This window comes from Panthera tigris, chromosome A1, assembly GCF_018350195.1.
Source record: "Panthera tigris isolate Pti1 chromosome A1, P.tigris_Pti1_mat1.1, whole genome shotgun sequence".
Lineage (NCBI taxonomy): Eukaryota > Metazoa > Chordata > Mammalia > Carnivora > Felidae > Panthera > Panthera tigris.
Genome location: NC_056660.1, coordinates 143423895 through 143446138, shown reverse-complemented (window position 1 = coordinate 143446138; position 22244 = coordinate 143423895). Strand labels below are relative to the sequence as shown.

General features: G+C 38.0%; 1 protein-coding gene across 6 annotated transcripts in view; it reads right to left on the bottom strand.

Annotated features, from left to right (window-relative positions):
• Positions 1 to 18095, bottom strand: part of ZFYVE16 (zinc finger FYVE-type containing 16) — a 58011-nt gene extending 39916 nt beyond the window's left edge. Inside the window, exons 1-3 of one of the 6 annotated variants that reach the window (XM_007079804.3) lie at positions 17953 to 18037; positions 4994 to 5101; positions 1455 to 3700 (exon numbers count right to left, since the gene is read on the bottom strand). In XM_007079804.3, coding sequence (XP_007079866.1) covers positions 1455 to 3700; positions 4994 to 5063 — 2316 coding nt within the window. In that variant the 5' untranslated portion in view covers positions 5064 to 5101; positions 17953 to 18037. Of the gene's footprint in view, positions 1 to 1454; positions 3701 to 4993; positions 5102 to 13726; positions 14361 to 17544; positions 17756 to 17952 lie in introns of those variants that run through there. The other 5 variants (XM_042989236.1, XM_042989233.1, XM_042989228.1 and 2 more) reach the window with 5 other exon arrangements.
• Between the last annotated feature and the right edge of the window lie 4149 nt (positions 18096 to 22244).

Here is a 22244-nt window from a genome sequence, read left to right as displayed (position 1 = left end):
CTTCAATGAGGTTTCTGCAACTTAAAATCATATCTCTGGAGTGGCTAGGTGGCTCAATTGGTTAAGCATCGAATTCAGCTCATGTCATGATCTTGTGGTTCATGAGTTTGAGCCCCACATCAGGCTCTGGGCTGAAAGCTCAGAGCCTAGAGTCTGCTTTGGATTCATTCTCTCTCTCTCTCTCTCTCTCTCTCTCTCTCTCTCTGCTTCTCCCCAGCTCATGCTCTCTCACTCTCTATCAAAAATAAATAAAACTTTAAAAAAATTTTTTTAAATAATAAAAAAATAAAAATAAAATTGTATCTCTCACAAGGGGAATTCCTTTAAGTCAATTCTGTTCATTGGAAAGGAACAAAAATGTTCTTTAATGAGTAACTTTACAATTTAAAAAGTTTTCTGTGGTCCTTTATTTACAACTTTTAAAGGTAGAATGTCATTATTTTTCTAAAAGAAAAGAGGGGTGATCTGAGACCAACCCAATATTGAAAATCAATGCTGAATAAAAAATGCAATGTTGGGTGCCTGGGTGGCTTAGTCGGTTGAGCATCCAACTTTTGATTTCAGCTCAGGTCACACTGGGGTCTGTGCTGAGCATGGAGCTGTTTGGGGTTCTCTCTCTCTCTCTCTCTCTCTCTCTCTCTCTCCCTCCCTCTGCCCCTCTCCCCTACTCACTCTCTCTTTAAAATAAATAAAATGAAAATAAATGAATACAAATAAAAAATTGAAAGAATTAAATGTTATTTCTATAGGAAACCCTTAGAGTTTATAGTCAATGCAGTCAGAATGCAAACAACGCCAGCTTCAGCATTCTGAACCTTGTGGCAACCAATTTGTTTTTCTTTCTCCCAGTATTTCCCTAGATAGACTCTCTAACACTAACTGCAAAATGGTCTTGAAATTAAGACTTCAAGGACCCAGGGGGATATAATGAATTTGGGACATCTCAAGTGTAAATGTTAGAGAGATAAAGACACATATTCTTTAGATTTCATAAAAACTAGTAATTAGTATTCCTTATTTCCCAGTATGTAATACTAACGACAATGTGACATTTATTCATTCTCAAGCAATCTATAAAATGAAAGTGTTTTATTTATTTCCACGTAGGTGAAAAATAATGATTTTAAATTAAAACTTTAAATCATCTATCAATCCATTTTGTAACATTAAATTTCATTTTAAATGTCTCAAAAGAATAGGAGCACCTCAGTCCGTTATGTGTCCGATTCTTGGTTTTAGTTCAGGTCATGATCTCCCAGTTTGTGGTATTGAGCCCCAAGTCGGGCTCTGTGCTGTCAGCACAGAGCCTGGTAGGGATTTTCTCTCTCTCCTCTCTCTCTGCCCCTCCACCCACTCGCTCATACATGTGCACACACTCTCTCTCAAGATAAATAAATGTTAAAAAAAAAATAAATGTTTCAAAAGAATAAAAAACAAAGATTTTTATAACTTACTTTCCCACATGCTCGGCAGTGGTGTCGCCTTTTCGTAAAAGTAAATTTGACCTGGCAGTTCATACAGTTTGGAGCTTCTGAATCAGGAACCCAAGTAGGTTGTTTTAGGCCCAAAACCAGGCCTTCTTTGCAAGTGTTTACAGGTAGAGATTCTTCACCCACAGTTATAAAAGTGGATCCACCTTCAAAATTACTTTCTATATCAATGTAATTAGAGTTGAAGCTAACCTGAGGATCAGCTGTAGAATCAGTAGTACAATTGGTTGGAACAATCATATTTGTTGTGCTGGGTTCACTTTCAGGGATATTTGGAACATCTGGTTTACCTGGTTCCTTTGAACTCCCTGGTCTTGATGGAATGCTAAACAATTGCTTAGGTCTAGCCCCTCCAACATGAACAGACTGACTATTAATATCAGAGACTGAGAATTCATTCATAATCTCAGATTTATTGTTAGGTAACCCTTGTTCATTTGCAATTGTACTTTTTTCCCCTAAAGAAAGGCCACCATTTGCTGTTGTATTTTGTTTATCAACTGTTTCACAAATCATATTAATACCAAGACTTTCCCCAGTAGCTCCTGTTTCAGCATTGAAATATGTATTACTGACATTTCCATCATCTAGGCCTTTCACATCTATATGATTCATTTCAGATTTTGAGTCATTCACATTTTCTTCAAAGGCTTTTATGTTACTAGTCTGAAGATACTGTTCAGTTAGAAAGGCATCAAGTTCAGCATCACTAATTAGTGTTCCACTTTTCATACCTTCATCAATATTAAAGTAATCTAAGTCTTGCCCATTGATATCAGTGCTTAAAAAAGGGAGACCTTCACAACCATCAGGAAACTCTGGGGCATCAGCACCAGAAAGCTCCAGTTGAGATTCTGTAGCTGTAGAAGAATTTGTGTTACCAGGGTAATCCAAAGATTCAACTCTGATTACCATCTGGTTGGACTCTTCCTTTCTATCTCCCACCTTTTCAATTACGTTTTCACATTTTTCCTGTTTCAAATGATCAGTCTCCTTCAACAGTTCCCCACCCAGAATAACACTCTTCTGTATTTCTTCATGGACTGTCACTGGGTCTTGTGTGTTATCTTTATGTTCATTCTGTGATAAACAATCACCATGTGCTTTACTTTCAATTAATGATCCACACAAAGACCCAGGTACTGGAAGACAGGTCAATGAGGAATAGATCTCTTCATCTGAAACCTGTAAAGCTGGAGAGGAATCTTGGATTGTATCTTGATTATCTTTAAGACCTATATTTCTTGAGTCTTCTTTTGCAGATTGTTTTACAAATACAGCAGTCCTATCTTCCTGAAAGGAAAAGTCAGGTAATTTGAAATTTTCATCTTTTGAATTTGAGTCATGTAAGTATAAATCTTCATTTTTTGGAACACTGCAGGGCACAGCACTTGTGCAGTCGCCTTCTTTTAAACATTCTGTGGCAGCTATGACTGCCACGTCTACTTCATCTTCCACCAAACAGCTATCAGCTTTTAGTAATTCACATGGCTGGTTCTTGTGTTGTAGGTTGTCTTTGGTATCAAACATTTTAGAACTTTGTTGAGTCAAAGCAGATGGCATGTTAAAACCATCAACAACTGGCTCTAACTGATTAGAGATCTTTTTATCCTTTAAATTCTCTTTTCCGCTGTAATTACATGAATCTGAAGGTGTTGTATCTACTTTTATACCCAATTCTTCAGCTCCACTAATTTCTCTATTTTGTAATTCAGAGTGGACATCATTCTGTTCCTCTCTGACAGTATTATTATCACGGTCTGTTGAAGAGGCATGAAGAGTTTCTGACACTGAAGATAAATCCAATCCAATCAAAGAATCTGCACTAGACTTAAAATCATCTGGCAATAATTGTTTAATATCTTCTTCACTATTTGTTACATGAACTAAGTTACCCATGTCACTTATCAGATCACAGACAGGTTTACTACATCGTCCCATATACAGAGGCTGGATTTCATCTGAAGTGCCACCATCCACAGAAGAAAGCAGATCAAGTCCTGTTACATTTTTTTCATTTTGTATAGAAGTTAGTCCCTCAAGTGTTTTTTTCGGAGAAATCTGATTTGTTTCATAGCATGTTTCTGATGAGGCACAACAATTAATGCATTGTTGATCCTTTGGTAGTAGGGAGGAAGCCAACTCTGAAGAAACTGAACAGTGGTTAGAATCATATACATTTTGCACATCTCGGAGATAATCTTGTTCATCTAATTAAAAGAGAGATACAATGTTATTCAGGAGAGCCAAATTAAAATTGTCACAAAGATGTTACATTTTCTAAGACTTCTAAACTGAACTTTTTTTTAGACCAGAGGTAGACTACTTTCTTACAAACAGTAACAACCTCCAAAACATTTTTTTAAGATTTTTTTATTTTTGAGTAGTCTCTATACCCAATGTGGGGCTCAAACCCTGAGATTAAGAGTCACATGCTCTGATTGAGCCAGCCAGGCGTTCCACCCCCCATTATTTTTATTTAAATTACTTGGGAGTTTTTACTATTCAATGCAAATGTCACAATGTGATAAAAGTTGCATTTGAAATAGGGGCAACTGAGTGGCTCAGTCAGTTAAGCATTGGACTTCAGCTTAGGTCATGATCTCACAGTTCATGAGTTCAAGCCCTACATCAGGCTCTGTGCTGACGGCTCAGAACCTGGAGCCTGCTTCCTTTATCTCTGCCCCTCCCCCACTCATCCCTCTACACTTGCGTGCTCTCTCTCAAAAGAAATAAGTAAACTTTAAAGAAACACACACACACACACACACACACACACACACACACACACACACACACCAAAATAACTCAGCTGCACTATAAAAACCAGACTGAGGAAGAGCTGAAAAACAATTTAACTTCTTGGTTCTCTCTCCAGTTTCCTAGTCTTCATTCTAAAATGAGTAAAACAGGGGTGCCTGAGTGGCCCAGTGAGTTAAGTGTCTGACCTCAAGTTAGGTCATGATCTCAAGGTTCTTGTGTTCAAGCCCTGCATCAGCCTCCACACTGACAGTGCAAAGCCTGCTCTGGGTTCCTTCTCTCTCTCTCTCTCTCTCTCTCTCTCTCTCTCTCTCTCTCTGCCCCTCCCCTACTTGTGCTCTCTCTCGCAAACAAATAAACTCAAAAAAATGGGGTTGGTCTTTATAAAATATCATTATAAAAAATAATAAAGTGAGTAAAACACTATCTCTCATAGTAATGAAATACCAATTCATGTAAAGTTTTCAAGTTGCTTTCAGCTGGCTCATATGTTGATTTTAAAGGTCTTTTAGTTAAATTTGTATCTGTAGAGAAAACTAGCTTCTTTACTTCTATTTCTGGCTATTGGTTCTATTCTGTATAAGAATAAACTAGCATGTTATAATAAAACATGAACTCCTTACAGAATATAACCTTGTGACCAGAACTAAAACCAAATTTGCTAACAGTACTCTCTATCTTAGACAACTGATGCACAGACATTTAAAAATTCCATTAGTAACAAAAATTAAAAACCAACACACCTGGATTCTGTTCAAAATCATCTAGGAGTCTGTCCAAGTCACTGACTGCTGCTTTAAAATAACTGTCCATCCTACTTAAAGACTTATTCAGAATTTAATTCTCTATGCCTAGAAAATAAAAAGTCATGAAAGTTCATTTAATTCTCTAACATATAAATATTATGCCATCTACTGCATACCGAGAAACATAGTCGAGAAATAGACACAAATAAATTCCTTTGAGGAATTTACAATTTAGTTGAAGCAATTGCTTCTCTATATACAAAATGACAAGAAAACCAACTCTAACAACATAACACACATACACTATTGTAAATTTTAAAACACTTATCTAAGTGACATGAGTTACTTAAGGTACATAATCAAAGAAGAATTCATAAGTGAATGCTAAAAATAGTTATAAGAACTTTATATCAAATAATATATATGATATGGTAATATAAAATATACCACTTACAAATAAAAATACTGCATGTAAAAACTTATGGGATTCAGCAAAAGCAGTACTTCAAATACAGCTTTAGATCCTCATGTTAGAATAGAAGACTGAAGATTAGTAAGCTAAGAACAGGAGTTAAAGAAATAGAAAATGAACATATTAAGAGAAATATAAAAAAAACTAAAAGTTAGTTTTATGAATAAAGCAGATAAATCTCTGATCTGTGTCAAGAACTTCTCCATATAAGTCTGGAGACACCTTAAAGAAATCTATCAGTGACTAATGGGATAAAATCAAAAGGACACAGGAGCCTAGTTAAAGGGGTTCCTACTGTCTTAAATAGGACAACCAAACATCAAATTAACTAAGCCTGCAAAGGACTGAACACAAATCAAATAGATAAAAAACAAAGAGATCTTAATGATACTAAAAACAAAAACAAATACCACCACTCATTAGAGGGTTGCCAGGGCATAAACCCATTGCTCTGAAAGGTGATACATTAAGGGAAAAGAGCCAATAACTTATCCTTCCCTTTATTAACAAAATGTACTTTAAGTAGTTGCTGAAGGAAAGTTCTTTAGGTAAGAATCTCAGGTAATAAATGCAGATGTATATTAAAATTTTTTAAATCATCTCTTTGCAATCCTTAATGCAAGTAATAGACTAGGCAATGGCTATCAATGGATGTTAATTAAAGTGTTAGATGAAAGATTGGAGGAGAACTTTATAATGGTGGGAACAGACAAACACATCTGATTTCCAGTGATCAATTTCACTATCAATAAATATGGAAGGGAGTGCCTGGGTGGCTCAGTCGGTTAAGCGTGTGACTTCAGCTCAGGTCATGATCTCGCAGTTCGTGAGTTCGAGCCCTGCGTCGGGCTCTATGCTGACAGCTCAGAGCCTGGAGCCTGTTTCAGATTCTGTGTCTCCCTCTCTCTGCCCCTCCCCTGCTCACACTCTGTCTCTGTTTCTCAAAAATAAATAAACATTAAAAAATAAATAAGTGTGGAAGAACCAAACATTATGTGCCTCATGTGGAAGACATAATATCCCATATAATATATTCTTACCCAAAAAAACTGAACCTCAATCTAATCAAGCTTTTAGAACTAACCACGTATTTACAGGAAATCCAAGCATAGAGAGACAAGTTAGATGATATCAAAACAAAGCAATCAACTAAATCCAGAAGGTGGAACACTCTACAGCAACGTTCCTCACACTGTCTTTGGTAAATGACCTTTTCTAAAAAAAATTTCCAATCTGTTCCATACTGCTACTTTTGTAAAGCATAATCAACAATATAAATTTTGCAATAATACATAACAAACAAAAAGATATACATTATTAAGCACATCTGAACAGTTCCCTGGGGTGAAGAATAAGAGTGGGAAATGAGGGATAAAAGACAAAAATGAGACAGTTTTTTACAAGAACCATTTATGATAGTGTCATGAAATGAACACTTGAGGTCCAGAAAAAAATAAGGACACTTTAAAAATGAGTTAAAAAGCTTAGACACAGCTTAAGAGAAAAATGAATGAACTAGAAAACCTACCTGAAAAAACAACCTAAAAGGCAGCCCAGAAAGACAAGAGGGACATATGACAGGGTAAGAGACATGGATGGCAGAAGTCATCTATCATAAGAATGGAGACCTCTAAGGAAGATAGACAGCATGAAACAAGGATGCTTAAAAAGATGGTAGGAATTTTTCTAGAATTGATGAAAAATACAACTCAACAGATACAGGTAACCCCTATACCAAGCCATTTCAATAAAGAGAAATGCACAGGTGGCCACTCTATAGTTAAACTTTTATACTCCAAAGGTAGAGGACCCTTCAGAAAAGGTCACCTTAAAAGAACAATAATTAGGGGCACCTGGGTGGCTTGGTCAGTTAAGCGTCCGACTTCGGCTCAGGTCATGATCTCACGGTCCGTGAGTTCGAGCCCCGCGTCGGGCTCTGTGCTGACAGCTCAGAGCCTGGAGCCTGTTTCAGATTCTGTGTCTCCCCCCTGTCTCTGCCCCTCCCTTGCTCATGCTCTGTCTCTCTCTGTCTCAAAAATAAAAACATTAAAATTTTTTTTTTAAAAACAATAATTATTCTGGAAACAGGTAAACTTCAGAACAATTTTCAATAATAATGGCATGTCATCCTAATTTAACAAAGCACATTACTTCTTTTATTTCCATTTTTAAATTTTTTAAATATTTTATTTTATTTTTCAGAGAAAGAGAGAGAGAGAGGGAGGGAGCAAGGGAGGAGCAGACAGAATCCAAAACACACTCCAGGCTCCAAGTTGTCAGCAGAGAGCCTGACACGGGGCTCAAATGCATGAGCCACGAGATCATCACCTGGGCCGAAGTCGGATGCTTAACCAACTGGGCCACCCAGTCAACACATTTTCCATTTTTAAATTGTGGTTATATCATACATATACAATAGTACACAAAAACACACACACCAAAAAAACAAAAGGAACTTGGAATAAGAGAAAAATGCAGGAAACAGAAGAAAACTTCAAAGAAACTAATATTCTCAGAAAAACAGCAATGCATATATGACACAGGAACAGGAAGCCATAAATAAGGAACATATGGGGGGGGCAGGGAGCAATCATGAAAATTGATGGCAAAAATCTTAAAAATTCAAGTGAAGCTTGTTGGATGCAATTAAAGCAGTGCATAGAGAGGCATTTATAACTTAAGTGCATATGTTTAAAAAAAGATCTAAAAATCAATCATCTAAGCTTCCACCTTGGGAAACTAGAAAAAGGAGAGTAAGAAGAGCAAAACAAGTAGAAACAAAGATAACAAAGATTAGAACAGAAAACAATGAGATTAAAAGCAGGAAAGCAACAGAGAAATAGGAAAAAAAAAAAATCAGTGAAACCAACAACTCCTTTCTTTGAAAAAAAAATCAGTAAAACTGATAAATTAGGCTAATCAAGAAAAGAGAGAAGCACCTGGGTGCCTCAGTAGCTTGAGCATCCGACTCTTGATTTTGGCTCAGGTCATGGTCCCAGGGTCATGGGATCGAGCCCTACATCAGGCTTCATGCTGAGCATGGAGGCAGCTTAAGATTCTCTCTCTCTCCCTCTGCCCCTCTCCCCTGCTCACACATGCTGTCTCAAACTAAAAAAGGAAAAAAGAAAAAAAAGAGAGAGAAACACAAATTACCATATCAGAAATGAAAGAGGGAACAAAATTACTGATAATATGAACTTAAAGGAAAATGAGGAAATATGAACAACTCTATGCCTCCAAACTTGATAATTTAGATGAAATAAACCATTTCCTTGGAAAACACAAGCTACCAAACCTCACACAAAGAGAAACAGATAACCCAAACAGCCCTGTATCTATTAATGAAACTGAATCAATAATTAGTAACCTTCCACAAATCACCAGATCCAGATGGCTTCATTGGTGAATTTTACCAAATATTTAAGGAAGAAATAATACCAGTTCTCCACAATCTCTTTCAGAAAAAAGGAAGCAGAGGGAATCCTTCCTAATTCATTTGATTAGACCAGTATTAATCTAATACCAAAACCAAATACAGACATTACAAGAAGAAAACTACACACCAATATTGCTCATGAACACAGACATAAAAATCCTCAACAAAATATTAGCAAGTAGAATCCAACAATGTATAAAAAAAATTAACAGAACAACCAAGTGAAATTTATCCAGGTATGCAAGGCTGGTTCAACCTCTGAAAATATCACATTAACAGATTAAAGAATTATCATATAATCATATCGATGGATGCAAAAAAAAAAAAAAAAAGCATGTGACAAAACTCAACACTTACTTATGATAAAAACCCTCAGCAAGTTATGAGCAAAGAGAAACTTCTTCAATTTGATGAATAGCTACAAAATGCCTACAGCTAATATTATATACATTATGATGAGAAACTGGATGCTTTCCAATCAAAGATTGGGATCAAGGAAAGGATATCTTCTTTCACAACTCCTATTCAACAGAGTACTGAAACTGCCGTAAGAAAGGAAATAAAAAATACACCATTTGGAAAGGAAGAACTACAACTGTCTTTATTTGCAATGACATGATTTTCAATGTAGAAAATCCCCAAAAACTGATCCCCCCCAAAATAGAGTAGTGAATATAGCAAGGATGTTGGATACAAGGTTAATATACAAAAATCAAATGCATTCCTATACATGAGCAAGGAACAACTGGAATTTGGAATTTTAAAAAATACCATTTATGATAGCACATCAAAAGAGTAAATACTTAGGTATAAATTTAACAAAATACATACTGGACCCATATGTGGAAAACTACAAAATATGAATGAAAAAAATTAAAGAAGACCTAATTAAATGAAGATATATTCCACATTCAAGGATAGGTACACTCCATATTGTTAAGATGTCAGTTCCTCTCAACTTGATCTCTGGATTCAGTGCAGTCCCAATCAAGATCCCAGCAAGCTTTTTTGTAGGACTCAGGAAACTCAGAATTCTAAAGTGTATACAGAAAGGAAGAGGACCTAGAATAGCCAACATAACGCTGAAAAAGAAGAACAAATTTGGACAACTCACTCTAATTTTAAGACTCATAAAGCTATAATAATTAAAGCAATGTAGTACTGGCAAAAAAAAAAAAGAAAAAAAAAGACACATAAACCAGTGCAAAAGAATAGAGAGCCTGCGGGGCTCCTGGGTGGCTCAGTCGGTTGAGCATCTGACTTCAGCTCAGGTCATGATCTCATGGTTCATGGGCTTGAGCCCCACATCGGGTTCTGTGCTGACAGCCCAGAGCCTGGAGCCTGTTCGAGATTCTGTGTCTCCCTCTCTCTCTGCCCCTCCCCTGCTCACGCTTTGTTTCCATCTGTCTCAAAAATAAATAAACATTAAAAACAGTAATAAAAAAATAAAAAATAAAAAGAATAGAGATCCTGGAAATAGACCCACACAAATAAATACAGTCAAATTATCTTTGACAAAGGCGCAAAGGCAATTCAAAGGAGAAAGGCTCATCTTTTCAACAAGTGGTGCTGAGAAAACTGGACATCCCAAAAATGGGACATCCCATGCCAAAAATACGAACCTAGATATGGACCTTACACCTTACACAGGAATGTACTTAAAAAGGATAAAGAACTAAATGTAAAATATATTATAATATTTCTTGAAGAAAACATTACAGAAAAATCTACATATCCTTGGGTTTGGTTATGAGTTTGGTTATGATCATAACAATAGCATGATCCATTAAAAAAACTGATGAAGTTAGACTTTAAAATTAAAAAACATATGCTCTGAAAAAGACACTTAAAAGAATAAGAGGACAAGCCATATCCTGGGAGATAACATTTGCAAAACACATATCTGATAAAGGACTTGTATCTAAATCTCCAAAAAACTCCTAAAATTAAATAATTAGAAAACAAACAATCCAATTAAACGGGCAAAAGTTCCACAAAGAGACACCTCACCAAAGATGACACACAGTTAGCAAATAAATATATGATAAAATGCTCAACGTCATTTGTCTTTAGGGACTACAGATTAAAACAATGAGATACCATTTTACATCAATTACAATGGCTAAAATCCAAAAAACTGACAATACCAAATGCTGCAAGGATGCTATTCAGCAGGAACTCTCATTTATTCCTGATGGGAATACAAAATGGTACGGCCACTCTGAAAAATAGTTTGTCTAAAACTAAACATAGTCTTACCATATGATCCAGCAATCATACAATTAGGTATTTTACCCAATTGACTTAAAGATTTATGTCCACACAAGAATTTAGATGTGAAGTTTATAACAGCTTCTTTTACAACTGACAAAATTTGGAAGCATCCAAAATGACCTTCAGTAAATGAACAGATAAATAAACTGTGATACATCCATGCAATGGAATAGTATTCAATGATACAAAGAAATAAGCTAACAAGCCACAAAAAGACATGGGATGTACCTTAAATATGTATTGTATGTGAAAGAAGCCAATCTTAAAAAGTCTACCTACTGTATGATTCTAAATGACATTTTGGAAAAGGTAAAACTACAAAGAGAATAAACACATCAGTGATTGCTAGTAGTTTGGGTGGGGGGCAGTTGAACTTGAAAGTAAAGCACCGTGGATTTTTTAGGGTGGTGAAACTACTTTATATGATACTATAGTGGTGAATATAAGACATTAAGCATTTGTCAGTATCTACAGAACTTTATGACACAAAGAATAAACCTCAGTATTTCCAAATTTTTAAAAATTATTTATAAGGTCAGGTGATCGGGCGCCTTGGTGGCTCAGTCAGGTAAGTGTCTAACTTCAGCTCAAGTCATGATCTCATGGTGCGTGGGTTCGAGCCCCATGTCGGGCTCTGTGCTGACAGCTCGGAGCCTGGAGCCTGCTTCAGATTCTGTGTCTCCCTCTCTCTGCCCCTCCCCACTCATGCTCTGTCTCTCTCTCTCTCAAAAATAAACAAACATTAAAAAAAAATTTAAGGAGCGCTTGGGTGGCTCAGTTGGTTAAGCATCAGACTTCAGCTCAGGTCATGATCTCACCATTTGTGAGTTCGAGCCCCACATCAGGCTCTGTGCTGAGAGATCATAACTTGGAGTCTGTTTCAGATTCTCTGTCTCTCTCTCTGCCCCTGCCTCCCACTCACGCTTTGTCTCTCTCTCCCCCTCAAAAATAAACACTAAAAAAAAATTTGGCGGGGGGTGGGGGAGGCGGTGCCTGGTTGGCTCAGTCAGTTGAGCATCCGACTTCAGCTCAGGTCATGATCTCAGTCCATGAGTTCAAACCCTGCACTGGGCTCTGTGCTGACAGTTCAGGGCCTGAAGCCTGCTTCAGATTCTGGGTCTCCCTCTCTCTGCCCCTCCCCCACTCACACCTCAGTCTCTCTCTCTCTCTCTCTCTTTTTCTCTCAAAAGTAAATAAACATTAAAAAAAAATTTTTTTAAGTACTGAAGGAATTCTGAATATAGAAATATTAAAAAACTAAAGCACAGGAACTAGAAGGCCTAGAAATAGTCTCTCATTAGGAAAAAAACCAGCATTTTTTAAAAAAATAATGGAATTCATTAAATGTTTACAGAGTATCTCTATGTATACCAGTGTACTACTAAGCATTATGTCATTTGAGGTGCCTACAAAGGTGCAAAAAAGGAAAGATAATTAAATAATAATAGAATCTAATAATTTATAAAAGATATAATGCAAATACTGTACATGAAACCTTTTTTTTTAACGTTTATTTATTTTTGAGACAGAGAGACACAGAGCATGAACGGAGGAGGGTCAGAGAGAGGGAAACACAGAATCCGAAACAGGCTCCAGGCTCTGAGCTGTCAGCACAGAGCCCAACGCAGGGCTTGAGCTCACAGACCCCAAGATCATGACCTGAGCCGAAGTCGTCCGCTTAACCGACTGAGCCACCCAGGCGCCCCACGTAAATGAAACCTTTTAACATGGCATTTGAAGCTGCACATAATTCCCATTTCAATCAACTAAGATGTACTTACTGTGCCAAAAATCTATGATGTACAGTAAAAAGACACAAATGGAATATAAGATATACTCCCTATTCTAAAGAAGTTTATTTATGTGTACATATAGCAACCTGTTTTAGGTAATATCTTTTTTTTTAATTTTTTTTAATGTTTATTTTTGAGACAGAGAGAGACAGAGCATGAATGGGGGAGGGTCAGAGAGAGAGGGAGACACAGAATCAGAAGAAGGCTCCAAGCTCTGAGCTGTCAGCACAGAGCCCAACGCGGGGCTCGAACTCACAGACCGTGAGATCATGACCTGAGCCGAAGTCGGACGCTTAACTGACTGACCCACCCAGGCACCCGTTTTAGGTAATATCTTTACTTACCTGACCATTTATATACTCCCAGATTTACAATAACATATTTACAATATTTCCTTTACAAAAAATGGTTTTTAAAAATCTCTTCATGATTTTAAAAAAATTGGCAACAACATGGAAAATTAATCAGAAAACCAACAAAACCAATAGTAAGGAGACTCCTAAATGGTTAAGATGAGACACAATGAGGGCCTGAACTGACATAATGCAGAGCAGATGGAAAAGGGATCAATAGAAAAGTGACTAAAGAATGGGAAATTCTGGAGAGTGAAACAAGGGAGAAAGCTAGGATTACTGCCAGGTTTCCATCATGGGTGACTGAGCAGACAGTGGTACCACTGACTATGACAGGCAATACAAAGAAGAGCAGGACTCAGGGAAAAAGTAAGTTCACGTTTGGACTGTTGTTTGAAGTACCTTGAGAACATCCTGGGGGAGATGTCCAATAGGCAGTTGAATATAAGGATCTGGAATGCAGGAGAGAAGTCTGAGATAGATAAAAGATTTGGGAACTGGCAGCACATAACTGTTAATGGATGAGATCACCTAGGAAGAGAATATAGAAGAGGACAGGAGCCTGACATCAGATAACTACAGATCACAATTAGTCTTTCTAAAGCCACTCTGGATTAAACTTTGCCCAGAGTTATATGCACTTTGATAGGAAAATATCCAGTATAGAGTACTAAATGACTAAAAATCAAATTGCAAAACGTCATGTACAGTACAAACCCATTTTTACAAGTAAGTTGTTAAAAAAAAAAAGTTAGCAAAGGCACAGGAAAAAAATATAGAGAGGCAAATACCAAACTGGTAATAATGGTATCTGTGATAATGCATGCCTTTCACATCTACATTATGTAATTCTATAGATAATGCATAATACATATCTGTATTTTACTTTTTGTTTACAAAAATGTACTACTTTTGTAAATAACAAAAAAGATAATTTTCTTCCTTTCCTAGAAACTTATAGTGCATATCCTTACAATATAAAATAGATAATAAAGGGGTGCCTGGGTATTTCAGTTAGTTAAGTACCAACTTCAACTCAGGTCATGATCTTGCAGTTCATGAGGTCAAGCCCTGCATCAGGCTCTGTGCCCTGGAGCCTGCTTCGGTTTCTGTGTCTTCCTCTCTCTCTGCCCCTTCCCTGTTCGTGCTCTCTCTCTCAAAACTAAATAAACATTTTTAAAAATTAAAAAAGAAAAAGATAATAAAAATCTGGTAGGGGGCGGGGCACCTGGGTGGTTCAGTCAGTTGAGGGTCCAACTTCAGCTCAGGTCATTATCTCACACACAGTTTGTGAGTTGGGAGCCCCACATCGGGCTTGTTGCTATCAGCCTGTCAGAGCAGAGCCTGCTTCAGATCCTCTGTCGCTCGCTCTCTGCCCCTCCCCCACTTGCACTCTCTGAAAAAATAAACAAATATATTTCTAAAAATCTTTTAGGGGGCATGTGGTGGCTCTATCAGTTGAGCATCAACTCTTGATTTTGGCTCAGATCATGATATCAAGGTTCATGGGTTCAAGTCCCTGGTCAGGCTCACACTGACAGTGCAGAGCCTGCTTGGGATTCTCTCTCCCTCTCTTTCTGCTCCTCCCCAGCTCTCTCTCTCAAAATAAATAAATAAACTTTTTAAAAAACCCTTTAGAAAACAACACATTGACACTGGATTATAAATGGGCAAATAATAGGAACTAGTAAGATTATGAAAAAATATTCAAAGCACAATCTGTACTATCAAAATAATCTGAATTATAACATATATCATTTGTTGCCTACTAAATCAGAACACAATTTTTTCTTAGTGATCTCTACACCCAACATGAGGCTCCAACTCACGACCCCCAAGATCCAGAGTCTCATAATTTCTTTTAATAATATAAGGGATCAGGGGTGCCTGGGTGGCTCAGTTGGTTAAGCATCCCACTCTTGATTTCAGCTTAGGTCATGCTCTTGCAGTTCGTGAGTCTCAGCCCTGTGTCAGGCTCTGTGTTAATGGTGCAGAGCTTGCTTGGGATTCTCCCTCTCCCTTTCTCTCTCTCTCTCTCTGCCCTTCCACCATGCTTGCTCACACCGTCTCTCTCTCTCTAAAAAAAAATAAACTTAAAAAACTTATTAAAATAATAATAATGATAAAAGTGTTGGTAAGGGTGTGACAAAACAAGCATCTCCAATACCGATGACAAGAAGTAAACGAGAATACCCTCTCAGAAAAACAATGTGATAATATGTATCAATAGCCTCAAAAAGTTTCCTAACATTTGATGTAACAATTCTTTTTAAAAATTTAAAATAATCCAAAGCAACTGAAAATATGCAAAGATATTCTACCAAATCATTAATTGAAACCATCTAAACACCAACATTAGAAAATTATGCAGGCATCAAAAGTAATTCTACTTCTAGAAAAACATTAGCACTTGTGTGCAGGAACACATCACAAAGAAATTTGAATGCTGCAATGTTTGTAATGGTGCAAAATTTCAAAGAACCTAACAGCTCATCAACATAAGAATAGTCAAATCACCTTTCTCAAACTGGTCTAAGGACCCCTGGAAGACTCTAGAACTTTTCAGGGGATCTGTGAGGTCCTTCCTTTTCCAAACACCTATCTATGCAAGTCTGGACTTTCTTAATATGCTTTAGTGTACAAGATAGCACATAAGAGTGAAAAGACAAGCAAATCTGAGAATCCAGCTGTCTTCTATAAAGCCAGACATTAGTGATCTACAAAAATATAAAACAATGCCACCCTTCCCACTATATTTTTTAAGAAAAATATATTTTTCAAAAATACTCTTTAATTCAATATATAAAGGGTTTTTAATGCACAATTTTTAAATATTTTCTGAATTTTAATTTCTAAAATAGCAAAATACTGCATTAAAGAACAAAAAAATCTTTTAGTCTTCAGTCACCTTTAAGTTTGTAAAGGGATCCTGAAACCCACTGGGTTAAAAAAACTGTGATACCATCATATTACCTAACATTACAATTGGGGTGATAATTAAATGGGAACTGAGCTTTAACTGCAATGTTCCAAAAGATAGTTCACTCATGTATTACTTGTGTAATCAAACATCATAAAGATACTCATGAAGCTTTTTAAAAACTGGAGGAAATACTTAAAAAATTTTAAGCAAAAAAAAGCGGGCAATCCAACTGTATATAACATCTCATCATCTTAATTAAGAAAATGCCATGAGAAAAAACCCTGGGAGATTAAAAGTCAAAATATTAACTGCGGTTGATTCACTTTAAATGGTTGAATTATGGCTTATTTTTTCTTAATCTTTATTATATTTAAGATTTTTTGTGACACTAAGTGTGCAGTTTAACATCCATGGGAGAAAAAAGGGGAGAAAGTGGGTGCAAAATTACAGTTTTACTGGATCAAACCACTGCACTCTTGCCAATTCAGAAGGAACAAGTTCTAATAATTTAAGGAACCTAATTCAACCAACAAATTGCCTTATTTTGTTAAATGAAAAAGATGACTTTATCAAATATATGGGATGGTTTCCACACGAGTCAAGCTAATAAGAACACTCAGTCTGGAATAATTTGTAATCACGGTAGAACAAGTAAGTTAATAGTTTCAAAGTTAGGCCATCTTTTAGGATTTTTCAGAGGTACCAAAGAAAAGGTAGAGGAAAGGAACACTACCGCATCCTTCAGATCTAAAATGATGAGAAAATGCATCGGTGCGAGAATGGGGTTTGCGAAAGAGCACAGGCGGCGATGACAGATTCTTCTGCTGGAGTCCTCCCAGCGCACAGGCTACCTCTCCGCGGGAACGACAGTCCCCTCTAGCAGGCACAGCCCCTCCCAAGGTGGGCTAGGCAGCCCTGGGGGCACTTCTCCCAGCCCCCACCGCGGCCCCCCGGGCCGCTCCCACCGCAGCCCCGAGCACTCCCGACGGCCCGGGTGGGTGGGACCCGGCAAAAAGCCGCCGAGATTGCCCTCCCTGCCTGGTCCACCCGGCCAGGCTCTACCGAAGGGGCACGAGGTTTGAGGGTCGTGATTCCCTGGCCAACTCAAGGAGCTCGGAAAGAGAACAAGTCGGGGGCCTAGATTCGGCCCTTGGAGGAAAAGGAGGGCCAGACCCGGCACTCAGGTCGGCCGACCCAGCGGCCACCCCGCCCCCTCCGCGAGTGCAGCAGGGGTGAGGGGAGGGCCAAGAGGCCAGTTACTGGGGGGGGGGGGGGGGGGGGGGGGGGGGGCTCTTACCTCCCCCACAACCCTGAGGAGCTCTCTGAGGACTCGATGCGACGAGGCGCAGAGGAGTGAAGAGCGACCCCGGCCGGGAGTCCCGGGGGTGAGCTACGTCGGCTCAGGGTTTGTTTTCCCCCGGACCTGTTTGGGGGGGAAGGCGGGGTGGGCGGGGAGGAGCAGACAGCGCAGGCGCAGAAGAGGTTTTCCGTCGACACACACACACACACACACACACACACACACACACACACACACACACACACACTCCCCTCCTTCCTTCGAGTCCGCGCGCGCGCGCGCACACACACACATACACACACACACTCCCTCCCTCCCTCCCTGCGAGTCCGCGGCCTCCGCCAAGTCCGGAGGCGCCTGCGCGAGGCTCTGCGGGGTCTGAGCCGAGGGTGCCGGGATTCTTACCGGAAGTGCCTGAGAAGGTTGTGCGTTGATGAGGCAGCTTGAAGACCCGCATTAGACGGGGACTGAGTTTCCCCCTAGACGTCTGGGAGCCGGAATCGGGAGGCCACCTGCGTCAGTGTCCGGCTTCCTTTGCCCTTGGATGACCTATACGCAGCTTCCCCCGCCCCCACCCTACGGCCTCAGCGGAGCCGGCGCAGCGCACCGGCCTGTACTGGACACGCCCGCCTGCCAGGCAGCGAACCAGTCCTGCTCCCCGCTCCGCTGTCCTCCCGGAAAGCCTTTTTACTTAACGCTGGTGTTGCCCACCCCCGTTTTTCTCTCGGCGGCAACTGAAAAGCTCCCACCTATCCCCCAGCTTCAAGCCCTCCAGTTGACTGCCTGCTCCCAAGGCTGCTGGCCTTCCCTCTCATTGCTTTAGTTCTGCTTTTCTAACAGTGACCACGAGAACAGCTGCCTCCCCGCGTCTAAGAACAAAAGCTAACCAACTGGAGAAATAAATGCTCCTCATGTGATGTACGTTTGTGCTTGTTGAGCTTTACTATTTTTACCACAAGTTTCCTATAAATTTAAGTGAGGGAAAAGGAGATCATGGGTATGGGGAGAAGAATCCCATCTGTTGCCAAAAAGTTTTACCGGTAATTCATACTGGTCTTTCAAAAATTTCAAGAGTTGTATGTAGTACGTTAGGGGTATTTCATTCAGATGTGATTTATGGTGAAAGATTTGAGAATCGGTTCAAATTCTAAATCTGCAGTTTGCAACAAACAATAGGTTGTGCTCTTTCAAAAGTACTGAATCTCTATTTTCTTTCTCTGATTTTACTAAACCTGAAATGAAATTGTGTTGTTTTAGTCCAACAGTAAAACTTTTCTTGATACTTGATAATTTTGATAATTTATTGAGCATCTACCATGTGACAAACGTTGCATTAAATGCTTTGCTTATATTATCTCACTTAATCCTAAGTAGTTCTACAAAGTACTGTATGCATATTTCTCTACTATGCGTTAAATGTTGTTTACAGATAAAAGGGTCATTGCCCTTATGGAACCACCATCTAATAGCAGAAACTCATGGATACAAGTGTTTGGGATAGAAATATTTATATAGAAATATTCATATAGTATAACACATATCTATATCTATATATCTATATCTATATAGTGTGAGGACAAAGAATAGAAATAGAAACACTAAGACCTTGGGGCGCCTGGGTGGCTCAGTCGGTTGGGTGTCCGACCTCAGCTCAGGTCACTATCTCGCGGTCCGTGAGTTCGAGCCCCGCATCGGGCTCTGGGGTGATGGCTCAGAGCCTGGAGCCTGCTTCAGATTCTGTGTCTCCCTCTCTCTCTGCCCCTCCCCCGTTCATGCTCTGTCTCTGTCTCAAAAATAAATAAAACGTTAAAAAAAAAATTAAAACAAAAAAAAAAGAAACACTAAGACCTTACAGATCAATAGGAAAACTGTATACATGAATGGTCAATTCACAAAATAAATTCATAAGTGCCTAGTACATGTTTTACTAATATTCAAACTCATTAATAATGAAATGAAGACAAATGAGATATTTCCAGTGGATCTAATTAGCCAATTTGTTTAAAATGCGAATTAACTCCATTGGTGAGGGTAGAGTGAAATGAACACTCATCCTGTTGGGGATCTAAATTAGGACAAAGATTTTGGTAAGTTATTTGTCAAATCATAACAAATTTTCGCATGACCTAAATTAATAATCTCCTTTCTGGAAATTATAAGGAGATATTCCAGAATACAAACATTTATATGAAATAATAATAAGGGAAGTGAAAAAGCTCCCCAAACTGGAATACCTTTCTCATACAAATGCAATTGTACTTTGTATCACATTTATTTGTTTATGGGCATTTCCTCTGTGTGGTTCATTATACTTGGTTTGGAGTTGTAAGGATCACAAAGATGGGGAATTCATGAAATTTGCCCTAAGAAGTTCACAATCCACTGTGTCATTCTTTTACTTACAAACATTAATAGTTGAGAGGTTGCTGCAATATCATAAAATAACAAGATGTTTGTGGAGTTGTCAATTAAATTTCCTATGATTTCCTTTGCTGATAGAAATGAAGAAGAAATCTGCACATTGAATGCAATGTCAAATAAAATATTAATGAAAAAGAGACCTTGCAAAGTTTGAGTAATAATTATTGAAAAACTCCCATGTATTATTTAACCTCTAAAGATCCCAATTTATTACTAAATAGTTATGACTTGAGGAAATCGTCCCAATTGTAACATATGTGGCCAACTTATTCTTTAGACTTGAACTAGTTCTTACTTGGACCATAAACAGTTTTCATTATTTTGAAGGTTGTCAGAATCTTGATTATCTTAAGAGGCTTAAATTCCACAGTAACATGAACTTGCAAAGCTGTTCCCTTTTCATAGGTAGTCTGGGTGGAGAAAATACCAGAAGCAAATGAAGATAACAATTACAATTATTCATTTGTTTCATGGCTGGTGTTATACTAACAAGCAATTTTAGAACTAGGAGTTCATTGCTCCCAAACACAGAAAGTGACATGGAACTGTTAATCATTAGTATTTAATGCTATCTAACCATGTTAGAACACCCATGTTACGAGGAAAAGAGCTAATTTTGTTTTAAATTATCTACTTAAGGGCCACTTAGATCAGCTACCTGAAGCAATGTCACTAATGAAGAAATGGCTATAGTTTTGGTAACCATGAGAACTAATTTTTAAAATGCATAGAAAAAGTTTGGAAGGAAATCCACTAAAATATTAACTGTGATTATCTTTGGAAGGTGAAATTATGGGTGATTTCCCTCTTTCTAGTTTTTTATGTTTTCTAAGTGTTTTACAATGGGAATGTATTGCTTTAATAATCCAAAAGGAAAATAGAACACTTTTAAGAAGTATTGCTAAATTCATAATTGAGTCAACCAGTTACTTTACAGTCCTTATGCAATCAATACATTGCATACTGCATACAATATATTGCATGAGTATGGTCATTAACAGGGAAATAACCCAAAAGGATGGATAAGCACTTCTGTCTGGAGACTGTCTTAGGGGTGGCAACAGGTACAGTTATTTGGAGGGCTCATATGATACAGCTTCAACACAATGACCAGGTGCTCTTAGCAAGGAAGTCAGAATTCTTTGCCAAATAATTCCAATTCTCTCTTCTGGCCATACGATGGCATTGTACTTCCGGGCCCCCTTGTGGTTGAATAGGGCCGTGTGACTGATTCAGACAAGTGAACTATGAGAAGTAACACGTGTCTTTGCACACTGGATTTTTTTTACGCACCAATGTAAGATATTCCAGAGCCTGCTGTCCCTCGGGCACAGCAACAGGCAAGACTTGATACTGCGGCTACTCTATCAGTCTGAGTGCTTGAGAGATTCCAGTGAACAGAACACTTCTAGAATAAGAAATAGACTTTGTAGTTATACACCACTGAGATTTTGGGGGTGATTTGTTACTGCAGCATAGCTTAGCCTGACATGGTAAATAAACTTTGTTTTAAGCCTCACATTTGGAGGTGGCTATTCTGAATGATATACTGCGTGCCTCAGTGAGTCTATCTGTGGCAGCATTGTTTCCTAAAGTGTTTTTCCTTCACACCTGAATTACTCAGTACTCATAATTATTATGATATGCCAGGTGAATACATTTCATTGTAAATGAATACTTACCTCTATTGCTTCTCAGAGTAACAGTGAATTTTGTTTTGCTTTTAATTTTTTTTATTATGGAAAATGTCAATCACATGTAAAAGTAGAATAGTACAATAACCCTCTCAGCTTCAGTATCAACAACTCATGGTCACATCTTATTTCGTAAGATGTACATTCACCCACCCTACCCTTGCCCCCACAGCTGGATAATTTGGAGGCAAATCATTTATCATATCTTTTCATCTCTAAATTTTTCTGCCTGTGTATTTAAAAGATGAGTACTTTACAAAGTAGAAATAATAATGCAATGAATTCCCTCATATCCAATACCACCATCTAACTTCAATGTGGACAAACTTGTTTCATGTATACCTTTACCCATGCATATTATTTTGAAGCATATATAATATGTCATATCATTTCATCCATAAATATTTCAATATGTATTTCTACAATAAAATTGCTCTTTGCGAAAACATAATAATATTATTTTCACACCTGAGGATTTAACAATAATTCTCTAATAATGCCAAATATTTAGGCATTGGTGTTCATATTTCTAATTATTTCATAAATTTTATAATTTTTAAATTGTATGAATCAAAATCCAAT